This window comes from Leopardus geoffroyi, chromosome D4 (genome assembly GCF_018350155.1).
Source record: "Leopardus geoffroyi isolate Oge1 chromosome D4, O.geoffroyi_Oge1_pat1.0, whole genome shotgun sequence".
Taxonomy (NCBI): Eukaryota; Metazoa; Chordata; class Mammalia; order Carnivora; family Felidae; genus Leopardus; species Leopardus geoffroyi.
The window spans coordinates 60264031-60278275 of record NC_059342.1 but is presented as its reverse complement, the minus strand read 5'-3'; the positions used below and the strand labels follow the sequence as shown (position 1 = coordinate 60278275).

At 47.3% G+C, this 14245-nt stretch overlaps 1 protein-coding gene across 2 annotated transcripts in view; it reads right to left on the bottom strand.

Annotated features, from left to right (window-relative positions):
• The window catches only part of TMOD1 (tropomodulin 1), an 87871-nt gene that overhangs the window by 2932 nt on the left and 70694 nt on the right, over positions 1–14245 (bottom strand). For both annotated transcript variants that reach the window (XM_045468413.1, XM_045468414.1), the window contains exon 9: positions 5237–5381. In XM_045468413.1, the coding sequence (XP_045324369.1) occupies positions 5237–5381 (145 nt within the window). The remainder of the gene's footprint in view (positions 1–5236; positions 5382–14245) is intronic.

Genomic DNA, 14245 nt, shown 5'->3' with positions numbered 1-14245 from the left:
AAAGTATGGCAGAGAGGCTATGTTTCTTGCTCGAAGTAATAAAGCTGGTACCAGACAGAAACAAGGTGTGTGGCTCATCTGGAGGCTCAGTCCAGCACCTCCCTCAGTACAACCTGGGTCTGTCTACATAGATTTTACACATCTGATCCTCACCAGGACATTAGCTCCTTTTCCCTGGAGAAGCGAGAAGAAAAGGTCTTAGGGTCCCTAAGAGCGAGTGGCAGAATCAGGACAGGAACTTGAGTCTCCAGCCCATGGTTCGGGGTACAGATAGGGATCCCAGATTTCTTTTTCCCCCACGTGCCCTCGCCGTGTACCCTGGGCTGGGTCTGTGCAGTTTCCCTAGCTGGCACTCACTCTTACAAGGACTGGATGGGGAGAAGGGCAAAGCAGCCACTTACTCAAGTATTATTTTTCTCCATTTTGAGGACGAAGGAAATTGAGGCCAAGAGAGGGAAGTAACTTGGCCCAAGTCACGGTGAGTATGTGACGGAACTGGAAGTAGGAGCCAAGTCTCCCCATATCTTCCCTCAATTCAGTCTGCTTTTTACTTCCATTAAAGCAAAAACCCTTATCATTGCAACTGCCAGACTCATGTACTGTCCAAGCCAGAAGGAATCTCAAGTCTTCTGGGCCAGCTCGAACTCCTTGCACCACTTCCTGCCAAACTTGAACATCTCCATCACGTCTTTGAGAAGCATTTTAGATTCATTTATATATTCAATGGCATGTACTGGGTGCTATTATATGCCAGGCACAAGGATCAGAAATAAAGATCTAGCTTAACAGGGCACCAAGCTATACCAACAGTAAGTTTGATGAAATATTACAAGTACTCAGGTAGCTCTCTATCAACTATGAGGCAGAATGAATGGTGTGGTCAGAAGGATGGCAGGGAACGGGTCCACTGAACCTTGAAGGGTAAAAGGATAGACTGTGGGAAGGGAAAGGTTAGGAGGAATGGCCCTCTACAGGGATACTTTGGCCTGGGTCACTGGGAGGCACACTCAAGCTACCTGGCCTGGTTGGTGCTAATACAGAGCAAGAGGATGGCCTGTCAGGGGTGTCGAGAGAGAAGTCCAGCAGGGCCTCTCACCAAGAGGGGAGGTGGGGGGCACAGGCTCCGAGATCAGGCTGCGGCCCAAACCCTTCTTGCATCCAATGACTGCAGGTATTCTTATCTCTTGCCTCACTGTAGAGTGGGGATGATAGTAGGATCTAATTCACCTGGTTGTTGGGAGCCTCACATGCATAAGATAGGAAGTGTTCACAGCAGTGCCTGGCACACAGGAAGCGCTGTGTAAGCATCAGCTATGATCGTTAAGGGTCACGTGGGCCGTGCCCAGGACTCGCTCCTGACAGCAGTGGGAGCCTAGCAAGTGTACTAAGCAGAGTGACAGAACAAACCTTGGGATGGGCACCCCGTGAGAGATCCTCGCCCTAGAGAAGCTCGAGAGCCCATAGAAGTTGCAGGATGTGAGGTGAATGTGCTGAGGGCTTGACATGAGGCAGGCAAGGGAGGTGGCTAGGAGGTGACTGACCGGCTGGGGAGGGGGCAGCATACAGGAAGAGGCCCAGATTTCTGGCTTGAATGGCTGTGAGGAAAGTTAACACCTTTTCCTGAGATGGTTTTGGGGGAAGATGATGGAATTGATTTGGGGTACTTGTTAGGAAAGTCTTCCTTGAGAACACAGAAGAGAGACTTTCCCATGAAGGAGTGTTGGCTGCTTTTAAACATGTTAATCCTCCTCCCCTCCCCACCTCCACATGTACAGCGGTCTTCACTTGGAGTTGGCAATTCAGATTTCATTAAGTGGAGAGAGCTTCGGGGGCAGATTTACAGGACCTGAGAGCCATGCTTAGCCTCTGAGCTATAAATAGTGTAGAGGGAGGAGTCATCTGAGGTATCGCTGTGGGAAAACAGATGGGGATCCGCGGCTCCTCCCTGACACCGCTGTATGCCTGGTGCCCTACTCTCTCTCCACAGGACACTCTGTTAGCAGCTCGGTGCACAGGATGGGAAGGACCCAAGACACGCCAGTCAGAATGGGTCCCGGAAAGCTACAGAGGCACTGGCTGACCTCTGGCCTCGGGAATCAATATCCCCCAAGGAAGAGCCCACCCACCCTACAGGCAGGCAAAACCCACTGGAGACTACCAAGTAGGGGGCCAGGAGCCAGCAGAGGCAGGCTTGAGTCAGAAAACTGGAGAGGCTGGGCCCGGTCCGCTCTCCTTGATGGCAAACACTGCTGACCACCACAGTGGCTGGGCAGGGCCTGCAGGAGGCTCTCGGGGATAAAGCAACATTCAGCTGGAAAGCACGGAAGCTTGCTTCATCGGAGCACTGACAGCGGGATGAGAACATGCTGCAAAGAAAGGACTTCTCTTTTGCAGGAGGAGGCTGGCACGCTATCAGAGGCAGATGCGTTTCTGTTATAAAAATTAGCAGATGGGCACAAACTGGCCTTCAAAGCTAGAAATATTACTTCACCAAACAACACTCAATGTTGCATGTAATCACTTAAATGACTCTGCTCTAATTCCTTACGCGGGAAACCCCAAAGGAAGAGCTGCACATTTCCTTGGGGTGACCCGGAGGCCCATTATTTTTATCACCTGTCAGTCCTGTCCAGGAAACTGCCACAGTCTCACTTCCCACCGGCTTTCATCACCAAACTCCTGGTCCTACCTTTGCCCACTCTGTTCCTTCTGCTTGGAATGCCCTTCCTTCCCTTCTCTGTGAGTTCCTGCTTTTCCTTCTAGGTCTAACCTCCTCTAACAGTCCCTCCAAACCTTTTGGATCTTTGTCTCTCCTATCTAAAATACTAGGTCCCCCCACCAAGAATGCCTCCTGACCTCCCCCACCATCTAGCACTTCCTTGCAAGGCTGGCTAAAGGCTCACTTCCAATGGGGATGTTTTGCTTAACTGGACTCTGTCTTCGCAAGTCACTTCCTCACGTTGTCTGGGTACAGGGTGTAGGCATTCTTGAATTTTTAGGCACGCCCTTGAGTCTTTTCTCTCCCGTAAGTTTGTTTTAAAGGCTCTGGAGTCAAGGAACTAGCCTTTCTGCTCCCTTTATGTCCCCTGGCACAGTCCTGGGACACAAAAGTTGCTCCAGAAGTGCCTGCTGTAATCTCTGGTGTGACTTGGCTGAGCCACTGCCTAGAAGGACAGTCCCTCCCAGGCTTCTGTTTTCCTGTAAGGGAACTGGGGGGTGAAGGCCTTCCAGCTCCAGCACCCTAGGGCCCGGCCAGAACCTCAGAAGCTGCTGGAGATAGGAGTCGGGCCTGGGATTTGGAGTCACAGACTCTCAGGACTGGGTGCGTCCCCAAGGGCCAGGTTATCCAATCCACAGCTGATCCTGGTGCCCCTCCCCCACCACAGCACCCCTGACCTCCGGTCATCTGGAACTTCTGTCCCTAGAAAAGGCCTCCAGACCATTTTGCCACTAGAAGACAAAAGCTGGGTTAGCCCTGGGATAGGCAGCCCTAGGCACAAAAGAAGCTTAATCTAAACTGGGAGGGGAAAATGTCAGGCTATGGCATGTTGGAACAGAACTCAAGGCCTTTAGTGCTGGTTTTGAAGCCAGATCACAGCTGGCCACAAGCATCTAGATTGCTGGCCTTCCTCAACAGTTCAGGGTAGCTATCACCTCTGTTATACCATAATAATGACTAATAATTATTTGTTTGTGTTTATTTTAAATAAGGGCACTTCAGATAAACCAGGATACTAGGTGCATTTTTGTCTCTTTGTTGTATGGACTTTTCTAGACCCGCAGCTCTAGAAAAAAGTGGCATCTATGTGGCGAGCAATGAATGAATAACTTCTTATAGGTACTGTGGTAGCGCTCTATCAACTGAGGCATAAGAACGATGTGGTCAGAAGGATGGCAGGGAACATGTCCTTCTAGAGCAGGAACCTGTAACTTCAACACCCAGCGCCCTACAGGACTTTGACCAACGTTTGTTGAATTGAGTAACTCAGTCTAAAGTGTACGTGGTTCTCTGAGCATCGGGTCTGTGCACACACACCTACACACCCCCATTTTTCCGGGTGTTAACCTAGCCTCAGATTCATCACTAGAAATGACGTGCCTCAGATTTGAGATGTGCTTTAGTATTAGGCTATTTGCATTTTGCTGAGTGCTCGAAGCAAAAACCAAAACCCCCATGTGTAGAACAGGCTTGAGTCTGATCAAAAACTCACCGAAGACCTTTTCCTTTGGAACATATAGTTATTTCATAATCCAATCCCAGAAAGAAGCTCTCATCCTTTTTCTTTCTTTCTGAACTCGTTATACTTCCTTCTCTTTGGTAATAAGAATAACATAACTTGGTTTGTCTTCTTGCCTTGGTTCTAGAAAACTCACAGCTAAATGTAATGATCAATTATGTTAACATATTAGGCCTCCTCCTTTTCTTGCTGTTTTTCCCTCTTATTTTCCTACAGCCTTAGCAGACATAGTCCATTTTGGACACAGTATCAAGTCCTTTTAGCAGCCAGCAGGAATACCCATCATAAATAACTACGCACAGAGGTTGAGAACAACAGACGCCTGTAAGTCAGTCAATGACTGATCTCACTTTTCATTAACTGACTTGTATACCTATTGGGCAGATGGTTATTAAAATGTGACATTTTCTTTTGTTTCCTTTTTGGAAAAAAAAAATAACTATGCCTTTAACTGAGAAGAAATGAATGTAACCTGTTTAACTTACATTTTCAACTTTTACCTTAAAAGTGCCATGAGGTTTCCCAGGCATGGGGTTTGGGTAGTGGTGCTAGTTGGTGATTTTGGGGGCAGGGACTAGAGCCAGACCCGATGGTCCTGAGAGGACTCTGAGCTCAGAGGAAGGTATTCAAAGAGGAAAAGACTCACGGTGAGCCTGTGGCCCGCCACATGTCCTCTCACTCAGCCAAACAAGGCGCCCAGGGTGCGCTTGGGCTCCAGCCCTGCACTGTGCTGAGCCCCCCGGGGAGGGGAGGAGTGCTCAGCCTCAGCTCCTGCAGATGAGGCACCCACAGTCTAGGGGAGGCAGGAGGCCGGGCGCCAATACAGAAAACTAGGAAATGTAACCAAGGTGGTAGTCAGGAGTGAGGCTCAAGAAGAGGGCTCCCTTGGAGAAGGTATCAGTGGAACATTCCTTGCCATATCCGCACACCACCCCCACAACCTCCAGGACAGGTGGGAAAGCCACGGGCAGGTTTTTGGGTAGCACATTTCCACTTACCAAGGTCGTTGTTGTTCATCATTGCGTTGGACGCCCGCAGCCGGGGCCCCTGCTGGGTAAAGTGGTAGCCGAATTTGAGAAGCGTTGCATTTTTTTCCAACATGTTTACTATCTCCATTTCCACTTTGTTGCCCAGAGGTTGGCTCTTTGGTCAAGAAAAGAACAGGAGTCACTACCCATCCCACTTGTGCAGGAATCTTTTCTACTAGCAGAAACCCTGCGTGGTGGGCAGGGATTTTAACCACTCCCTGACTCCACCCCCAAGAACAGGGAATTGGAAGTTTGGAGAAGGTGAAGGGTCACGCACCAGGAGCGAATGAGCTGGGATTCAAACCCAGGCCTGCTGGATGCCAAGAACAGATCTTTTCGTTGCCCCACAGCATCCTTTCTACAAAACTCGAGCAGGAAGGATCTTCAACGAGTCTCAAGGAGATTAAAAATTCCACTGCCCTGGCTATACCCCATATTAATTAAATCCAACTCTCCAGGAATGAGACTCAGGTGTCTGTGGCTTTTAAAACTCCCAGGTGATGTCAATATACAGCCAGGTTTGATAACCAGTTACTTAGACGAATCCTTTCAATTTCCAAATGAAGGAAATGGAGAGACCCAGAGAGGGGAAAGGATTTGCCTAAGGTCACACAGTAAGTTGGGAATGCCCAGAGTTCATTTTTCTGAAGCCTCCTTCTGATCTAGTGACAAAGATTGAAAGAAAACAAAAGAAAAGGAAAAACCTTACAATATACAATCTTGGGAAGGATATAATGAGGACGTTCAGTCTTGCTTATAATAGTGGGGGAAAAGGGAAGCAACTTAGACATTCATGGAGAGTTGTTCATATAATATCAAATGATAATTGAGTTTTACAAGAGAACATGACAGATATCAGATGATAATGCAAATCTTTGGTCACAGGCCTGGGAAGATGACCATGAAACAATATGGAGAAAAAAAGCCCAGTTGCAAAACAGGTCATATTTAAGTAAAGTTACATGGATTTTCCATACACATATATATGCCTAGAAAGAGCCAGCCAGTGTACTGGTGGTGGTGGGATTTGGGTGAGATTTTATTTTCTTCTTTGTATCTTATTGTTTGAGTTTTCTGTTACTATGTATAATAACACATACAAAATAAACATAATCTTGGGGCACCTGAATGGCTCAGTCGGTTGAGCATCTGACTTCAGCTCAGGTCACGATCTCACAATTTGTGGGTTCGAGCCCTTGCACTGACAGTGAGGAGCCTGCTTCAAAGTCTCTGTGTCCCTCTCTCTCTGCGCCTTCCCTGCTCGTGCACACTCTGTGTCTCAAAAATAAACATTAAGGGGCGCCTGGGTGGCGCAGTCGGTTAAGCGTCCGACTTCAGCCAGGTCACGATCTCGCAGTCCGTGAGTTCGAGCCCCACATCGGGCTCTGGGCTGATGGCTCAGAGCCTGGAGCCTGTTTCTGATTCTGTGTCTCCCTCTCTCTCTGACCCTCCCCTGTTCATGCTCTGTCTCTCTCTGTCCCAAAAATAAATAAACGTTGAAAAAAAAAAAATTAAAAAAAAAAAAATAAACATTAAAAAACATTCAAAATAAACACAATCTTTTAAAAAGTTTTTATTTATTTCTGAGAGAAAGAGAGGGGGTGGGGAGAGGGGGGGGAGAGAGAGAGAGAGAGAGAGAGCGCTCGTGTCCAAGTGGGGGAGGGGCGGAGAGAGCAAATCCCAAGCAGGCTCTGCACTGTCAGTGTAGAGCTCGATCCCACGATCTGACTGAGGTCAGATCATGACCTGGTTCAACATCAAGAGTCAGATGCTTAACCGACTGAACCACCCAAGCACCCCTCAAAATAAACATAATCTTAAAGAGATCTGAAAAGACATGGAGAGCAAACTAAACATCACATCAAGGTTAAAGACTTTCCCCCTCAGGGCAGGAACAAGACAAGAGTGTTCACTTTCACTAATACTGTCCTGGGGGTCCTAGCCGGGACAATGAGGCTCCCTTCACCCATCTCACCCTCCACCTCACCCCTCACCTCTGGCAACACCAATTTGTTCTCTGTATCTATGACCTTGGTTGTTTTCTGGTTTTGTTTTTGCTTAGATTCCACATATAAGTGAGATCCTAGGTATCTGTCCTTCTCAGTCTGACTTACTTCACTCAGCATGATGCCCTCAAGCTTCATCCATGCGTTGCACATGGCAAGATTTCCTTCTTTTTTTAGGGCCGAGTAATATTCCATTGCATATATATATACACCACATCTTCCATTCACCCACTGGTGGGCACTTGTTGTTTCCATATCTTGGCTACTGTAAATAATGCTGCAGTGGACATGAGGGTGCATATATCTTTCTGAATTAGTGTTTGTTTTATTCAGATAAACACCCAGGAGTGGGATTGCTGGATCTTATGGCAGATGGACAGATTGGTTTAATTAACATTTTGAGGAACCTCCATACTGTTTTCCACAGTGGCTGCACTGATTCACATTCCCACCAGTAGAGCACAAGGGTTTCCTTTTCACCATATCCTTACCGACACTTGTTATTTCTTGTCCTTTTTATTTTAGGTATTCTAACAGGTGTGAGGTGATAGCTTATTGTGGTTTTGATTTGCATTTCCCTGATTGATCAGTGGTGTTGAGCATCTTTTCATGTACCTGTTGGCCATCTGTATGTTTTCTTTGGAAAAATGTCTATTCAGATCTTCTATTTTTTGATCGAATTTTGAAATCTGAATAATTAAATAAAATTTAAAATTCAGTTCCTTAGTTGCACTGGCAATTAGGTCAGTGCAGATACAGAACATTTCCATCATCACAGAAGATTCTTTTCAATGGTGCTCCCCTAGACTGTGAGCCCTTGGATAGCACATAATACCCAGCATCTCCAGGTCAAGGTCAAGGAATTGAACTGAATGGAGGAAATAGGAACATGGTTGATGCACAACAACACAGGAGGGTTGAGAGGACACATTAGCCCACCATCCAAAGGGACAAGCATGTACCACAGTTGAGACTCTTGCTGGAGGACTCCTCCCAGGTACTCTGACTTCAGGAGAGCCTGTCTGAGTTCACACGGGGCCAGCAATGCCAAGCTGGGCAGGTAGAGTGACATTGGCGAAGTTCCATCACCCATCTGTCACGGCTCCTGAAAGGGCTGAGAAGAGCTCAGGCCTGTCCTCAGAGGACTCAGCACAGCCCTGGGCTCTGGTCCGCTTGGCCTGGCTGGTAGTACAGGGACCATATAAGGGCCCGAGAAGGAACTGGAAGGTCCTCTGCCCACCCCACTTAGCAGGAAGCCTGGCCTCTCCTTGAGGTCACTTTCCGGGAAAGCTCTATTAGGACTTAGGATGGGCTGGTCTCAGGAAGCACTGATCTTCCCCGAGTGGAGGGGCTTCCAGCATCTTCAAGGGCTGCTTCCGCAGAGCTGACACTCCATGCCGCTCAGTCCAAAGCACCAAGCACCCAGTGCAAACTGCCCCCTTTCAACCTCCCTAACCACTGGGGAGGCAGGGCAGTCAGGGACTGGCCCTTCTGTCTTAGAGATGAGTCAACTGAACTCATGTGTAGATGGAAGCTGGACTGTGCTCCCTCTGTTTAATGCCAGAGCCAGGGCTTGACCTTGACCTGACACTGGAAGGACTTCAGAGGATCCTCTAGGCCCACATTCTCAAACTAGGGTCCAATATCCCTGGGATACATGCAGAGGTTTCTGGGTATATTCAAGAAAATACAGGATTCTACTAGATAATCATGGCCAGCCTTCCCAGAGTGTCAATCTTTGACCAAAACTATTATTTTTACATTAAAGAGTAAAATAGAAAATGTGCACACATCTTAAGAAGCGTCACACTTGCTTTATCTCAGGCTGTCCCTCTTCAGCGACTCTGAGACTAGAAGGCCTCAATCATTTCAGATGAGAGAAGAGGCCATGGGGACACTGCCAGGACTAAAACTCTGATCTCTTACTTATTTTTCAAATATTTGTTACTGAGTGATCGTTGTGTGTGAGGCAATGCCATAAGCACTTTTGATAAGCTAACTCATTTTCTCCTCCCCATACATCTATGGAGCATGTACGATTAATTTCATCCTGTAGGTGAGGTACATGAAGAACAGAGTATTAATAAATTTCCCCCAAATCACAGAGCCAGTTGGTTACAGAACCTGGATTTGAACACAGGAGTTTCACTCCAGAGTTTGCTGCTTCCCACCTCACTTGGGTGTAGGGCTGATGATGGGGGCTACAGGCAGATGGGGTTTGGCTCAGAGTGTGGGATTGTGATCTAACCAGTAACAGTGTCTGCACATGGAAGGAACTGTCTGGTAAGGCCATAGACTGCCCGTCCCTGGAGGTGTATGGACAGAAGGCAGGGTGGTGCCTTGGGAGAGTCTCCTAGACGTCATTAGGAGTGGGGAAGGCCTAGGTTCTGTGACCTTTAAGGCCCCTGGGACCTGCATTCTGTGCATCCATGAATGGCTTGCTTGGAGGGCATTAAAAAATTAGGCCACCTGGACAGTGGGTGAGGGGCAGTTAGGAGCCCCTGGACAGCAGAACCCAAGGGCAGGTCATGCCAGGACTGGCCACAGCAGACTCTGGCAGCACAGCCAGGGAGAGAAGGGTGGGGAAGAACTCTTGCCACCCCAGCCTTCAGATGTGCTTAAGAATTAAACCAATCACTTGGGAATAAATATAATCTCATTATTAAACATTCAGATGATACTAAGACAGATTGAGTAAATCAGAGAGTTTCCCTCACCTCCCTTATCCGAATCCTACCCCCTTTCTACAGAGTAAGCACCATGGCCAATGGGGTGTGTTGCCTTGGATTGTGTCTATGAAGTATATAATAAAAGTACACAGAGTTTTAAATGTTTTTCTTAAATGGAGTCGTATCATATGCATTGTTCTGCAACGTGCGTTCTTCATGTAACATTTTCTGGAGATATTTCCAAGTCAGTACATTCAGAGCTCCTTCATCCCTTTGAACTGCTTCAAGGGATGCCCGGATACAGCCGGATATTTAGTTCGCTTCCGTTTTCCTCGTTACACGCCAGGCAGCAGTGGCTTTGCAGGGGCGGGAACCAGTCTTTTGGCTGGATGTGGGGCTGTGGCATGGCTAATGGCTGGATTCAAAGACAGGCGTATTTGGGGTTAAAACTGTGACTGCTCTGCCAAGAGGGTACAAATGCTGACGGGCCCTTCGGCAGTGACAACGGCTCCCGTTTCCTCACACCTTTCCTGTGGCTGAGTATTATCAGTCTGATGAGAAGATGACCAGATTCGCTGGCTTAAGAACCACCAACAAATGCCTGAGGTGGAATTCAGCTGTGGCCTAGAGTGGCTGGCTCTGAGACCCCCATTGTGGCCAGAGGCACCACGGGCATCAAGAAGCTCACTCTGTATATCTGGTGGGGCCAATCATGGCCTTTTCTTTGTGATACAGAAGATGTGGGCAACTGGGAATACTTGAGAAAACAATAGAAAGGAGCCCTGGGAATTATCTAGTCCGAGTTGAGTCACAAATGCCGGCTGATATTAAAATTCCTTCAAAATCGCAGCTGCCAAGTTTGGTTCTTCCTACCTGCTCCTGGGGATGGGAGCACATCACCTGTGAGGCACCCTGCTCCATCCCTGGGTACCCCTGCTGGTTAGAAAGGTCTCTCTGGCCAAACTGCAGCAAAGGAAAAGAGCCCAGCGGATTCTCACTTTGGTGATTTTAAAGTATATCTGCCCATTCTTTGATCCTCCTCCCTTCCAAAGGCGGAGCCTAATTCCCCACCCCTTGAGGGTGGTTGTGCTTAGTAACTCACTTCTCACAGATAGACTATGGCAGAAGTGACTGTGTAACTTCCAAGGTTGGCTCATAAAAGGCATTTGTGGCTTTCTTCTTTCTCCGCGTTGGATCGTTCGCTCTGGGAGAAGTTGGCTGCCATCTAGTGAGGACACTCAAGCAGACACTCAAGCCTGGTGAAGAGGTCCACAAGGCAAGGAACTAATCCTGCCAACAGCCATGGAGGAAGCCATCTTGGAAGCAATTTCTCCAGCCCTGGTCAGGCCTTCAGACTGCACTCTACTGCAATCTCGTCAGAGATCTTGGGCTAGAACTGTGCGACCAAACTGCTCCTGGATTCCTGGCTTTCAGAAACTGTGAGCTCATACATGTTCATTGTTATTTTAAGCTGCTAAGTTTTGAGGGGTAATCTGTTACACAGCTATAGATAACTGATACACTCACAGGCAATGCTGAGCAATAAAAGCCAGACACAAAACAGCACATACATGGGATTCCATTTATGTGACATTTAAGAGCAGGCAAAACTTATCTGTGGTGATAGAAATCATGACATGATTGCATTTGGAGAGTATTAATTGAGGGGGGAGCATATGAGGTGCTGGAAATGTTCTGTGCCTTGATCTTGGTGCTGATAACCCAGGTCTGTGTATTATACAATATATTATTATATAATAATATAACAATTATACAGGTATATAAATCCATATATATATATAAATCTAAATCTAAATATATATAAATCCATATATATATATATATCTAAATCTAAATATATATCCATTGAGCTGTCCACTTAGGGTATATTTGTTACTATATGTAAGTTACACTTTCATAAAAAGTAAACATAAGTAGGAAAGAAAATAAGGGAGGAGAGGAAGGAGATAATAAGTTGTTTCCTGCAGGAGCACCTGGGTGGCTCAGTCGGTTAAGCGTCCGACTTCAGCTCAGGTCATGATCTCACAGTTTGTGGGTTTGAGCCCCGCATCGGGCTCTGTGCTGACAGCTCATAAGCCTGGAGCCTGCTTCGGATTCTGTGTCTCCCTCTTTTCTGTGTCTCCCTCTTTCTCTGCCCCTCCCCTGCTTATGCTCGCTCTCTCTCTCACTCTCTCTCTCTCTCTCTCAAAAATCAACAAATTTTTTTTAAAAACTTGTGTCCTGCACAGGATACAGCTACAATCTCTCAGAGGTCAATGCCCCCCAGCCTACTCTTCCACCACCAACTGATCTAATTAACAATAGAAATATCACCTCTCCTTTATTGAGAGAAGACACATTCCAGGTCCATTTTAGAGGCGAGGAAACTGAGGCATTGGTACATTAAGTGACTCCTCCCCACCATTACACAGCAAGAATGTGACAGAGCTGAGGCTTAGCTTGGACTTGATCCTTGTTTGACTTCAAGTGTCAGAGACTTGAAGACAGATAACCCCTGGGTCAGTCTGTCTCCTGTCTGGAAAGCTCTTGGCTTTTCAGAACAGAGTGTAGCCTCCACTGGGGGCTGGACATGGTGCAATACGGTTATGGTCACAAATCTTTATTCTGACTCATGCTGATCTGCGTAGGAAAATGATTTTCTCGACATCATATTGTTTTTCCCTCATTTCCACTGACTCTATCTCATTTCTCCCTGAGGAGCAAGGTCAGTAAAAGGCCATAATTGGCATTTCGAGGAAGCGATGGTGACACATGCCTGTTCTCTCACAGAGGCTGGATATTTCCAGACTGAATTACTTTAGTACACACAGACACAAAAATCGTGCACAAGCCAGGAGCTGCTGCCTAGAAGCTGAATGTATAAGGAACAAAAGAGAGAACATGACTGGTCAAGAAGTCTTGCTCACATGGTTTCAAGAGTGTGTTTTCCTTTTTTTTTTTTGCAGACAAAAGTCATATTCATCCTATCCTCATTTATTTCTTTTTAATTTTTAATGTGTATTTATTTTTTGAGAGAGAGAGAGAGAGAGAGAGCACAAGCAGGGAAGGCGCAAGAGAGAGAGGGAGACACAGAATCCGAAGCAGGCTCTAGGCCCTGAGCTGTCAGCACAGAGCCCAATGTGGGGCTCGAACCCACAGACCGTGAGATCATGACCTGAGCCAAAGTCTGGTGCTTAACTGACTGAGCCACCCAGGTGCCCCCTATTCATCCTCATTTAAAAGAAAAATTTAGCCAGCTGCCATGAGTGTGTAATCTAAAGGGGGTGTCACCATGTGTGAAAACCTTCAGGATCTTAGTCCAGTGTGGCTTTTGTTTTCTTTCTTCCTTCCTTCCTTCCCTTTTTTTTTTTTTTTAATTTATTTTTTGAGAGAGAGACAGAGCATGAGCAGGGGAGGGACACAGAGAGACAGAAATACAGAATCTGAAACAGGCTCCAGGCTCCGAGCTGTCAGCACAGGGCCCGATGCAGGGCTGAACTTGTGAACAGTGAGACCATGACCTGAGCATGACACTTAACCGACTGAGCCACCCAGGTGCCCCTTGTTTTCTTTCTAAATTTATTTGTTCTAGGAAGCTAATCCAATCTGGGTAAACAAGAAAATGCAATCTATTCCTTCAGCCTCATTTCAAAATATGAAGCATATCCTCACTGTCAAATATTGGAATGAAATGTGAGAAATCCAGCCAATAACTCCCAGACATTGCACATACATTTATTTAGTGAGGGGTCATGTTTCAAGGGGAGACCTTGTCTGTTCTGAGGGGCAGAGAGTACCCTGTGCCCTGGGGTCCTAGGGAAGGGCCTACTGGGGGCGGCTTTGATGGGAGTAAGGAGCGCAAAACAAGAGGGACAGAGAATCATCATTTGGATTTGGCCAACTTGGGATGGAGACGGCTGGCAGGCACCCCATATGTGGCACCTGCTCCTGGGGGCTGAGGGTCTCTCCCGTCCACCCGTAAATGCAGCCCGTCTGGAAGGTGGGATACCTCAGTTCTGGCCCAGGTCTGACACTAACTTGATCCGTGACCTCAGCACGTCCTATCCCTTCTTTGATCCTCAATTTCTCCACCTGCAAAAGGAGGGCTGGGCTAGATGTTTCCTCAATGCTCTCATCTCTGGGTCAGGACCTCTCTGCCCCCTCCCACCCTCACTGCCGGCTCAGGGCCACTTCAGACGGCAGCACAACATTGCTCAGAGATAAAGAGAGATGGCTAGGTAAACAAACAGCCCCAGGATCCCAGTTCCCAGATTTGGGTCCTGAGCCAGCCAGCAAGGCTCTTG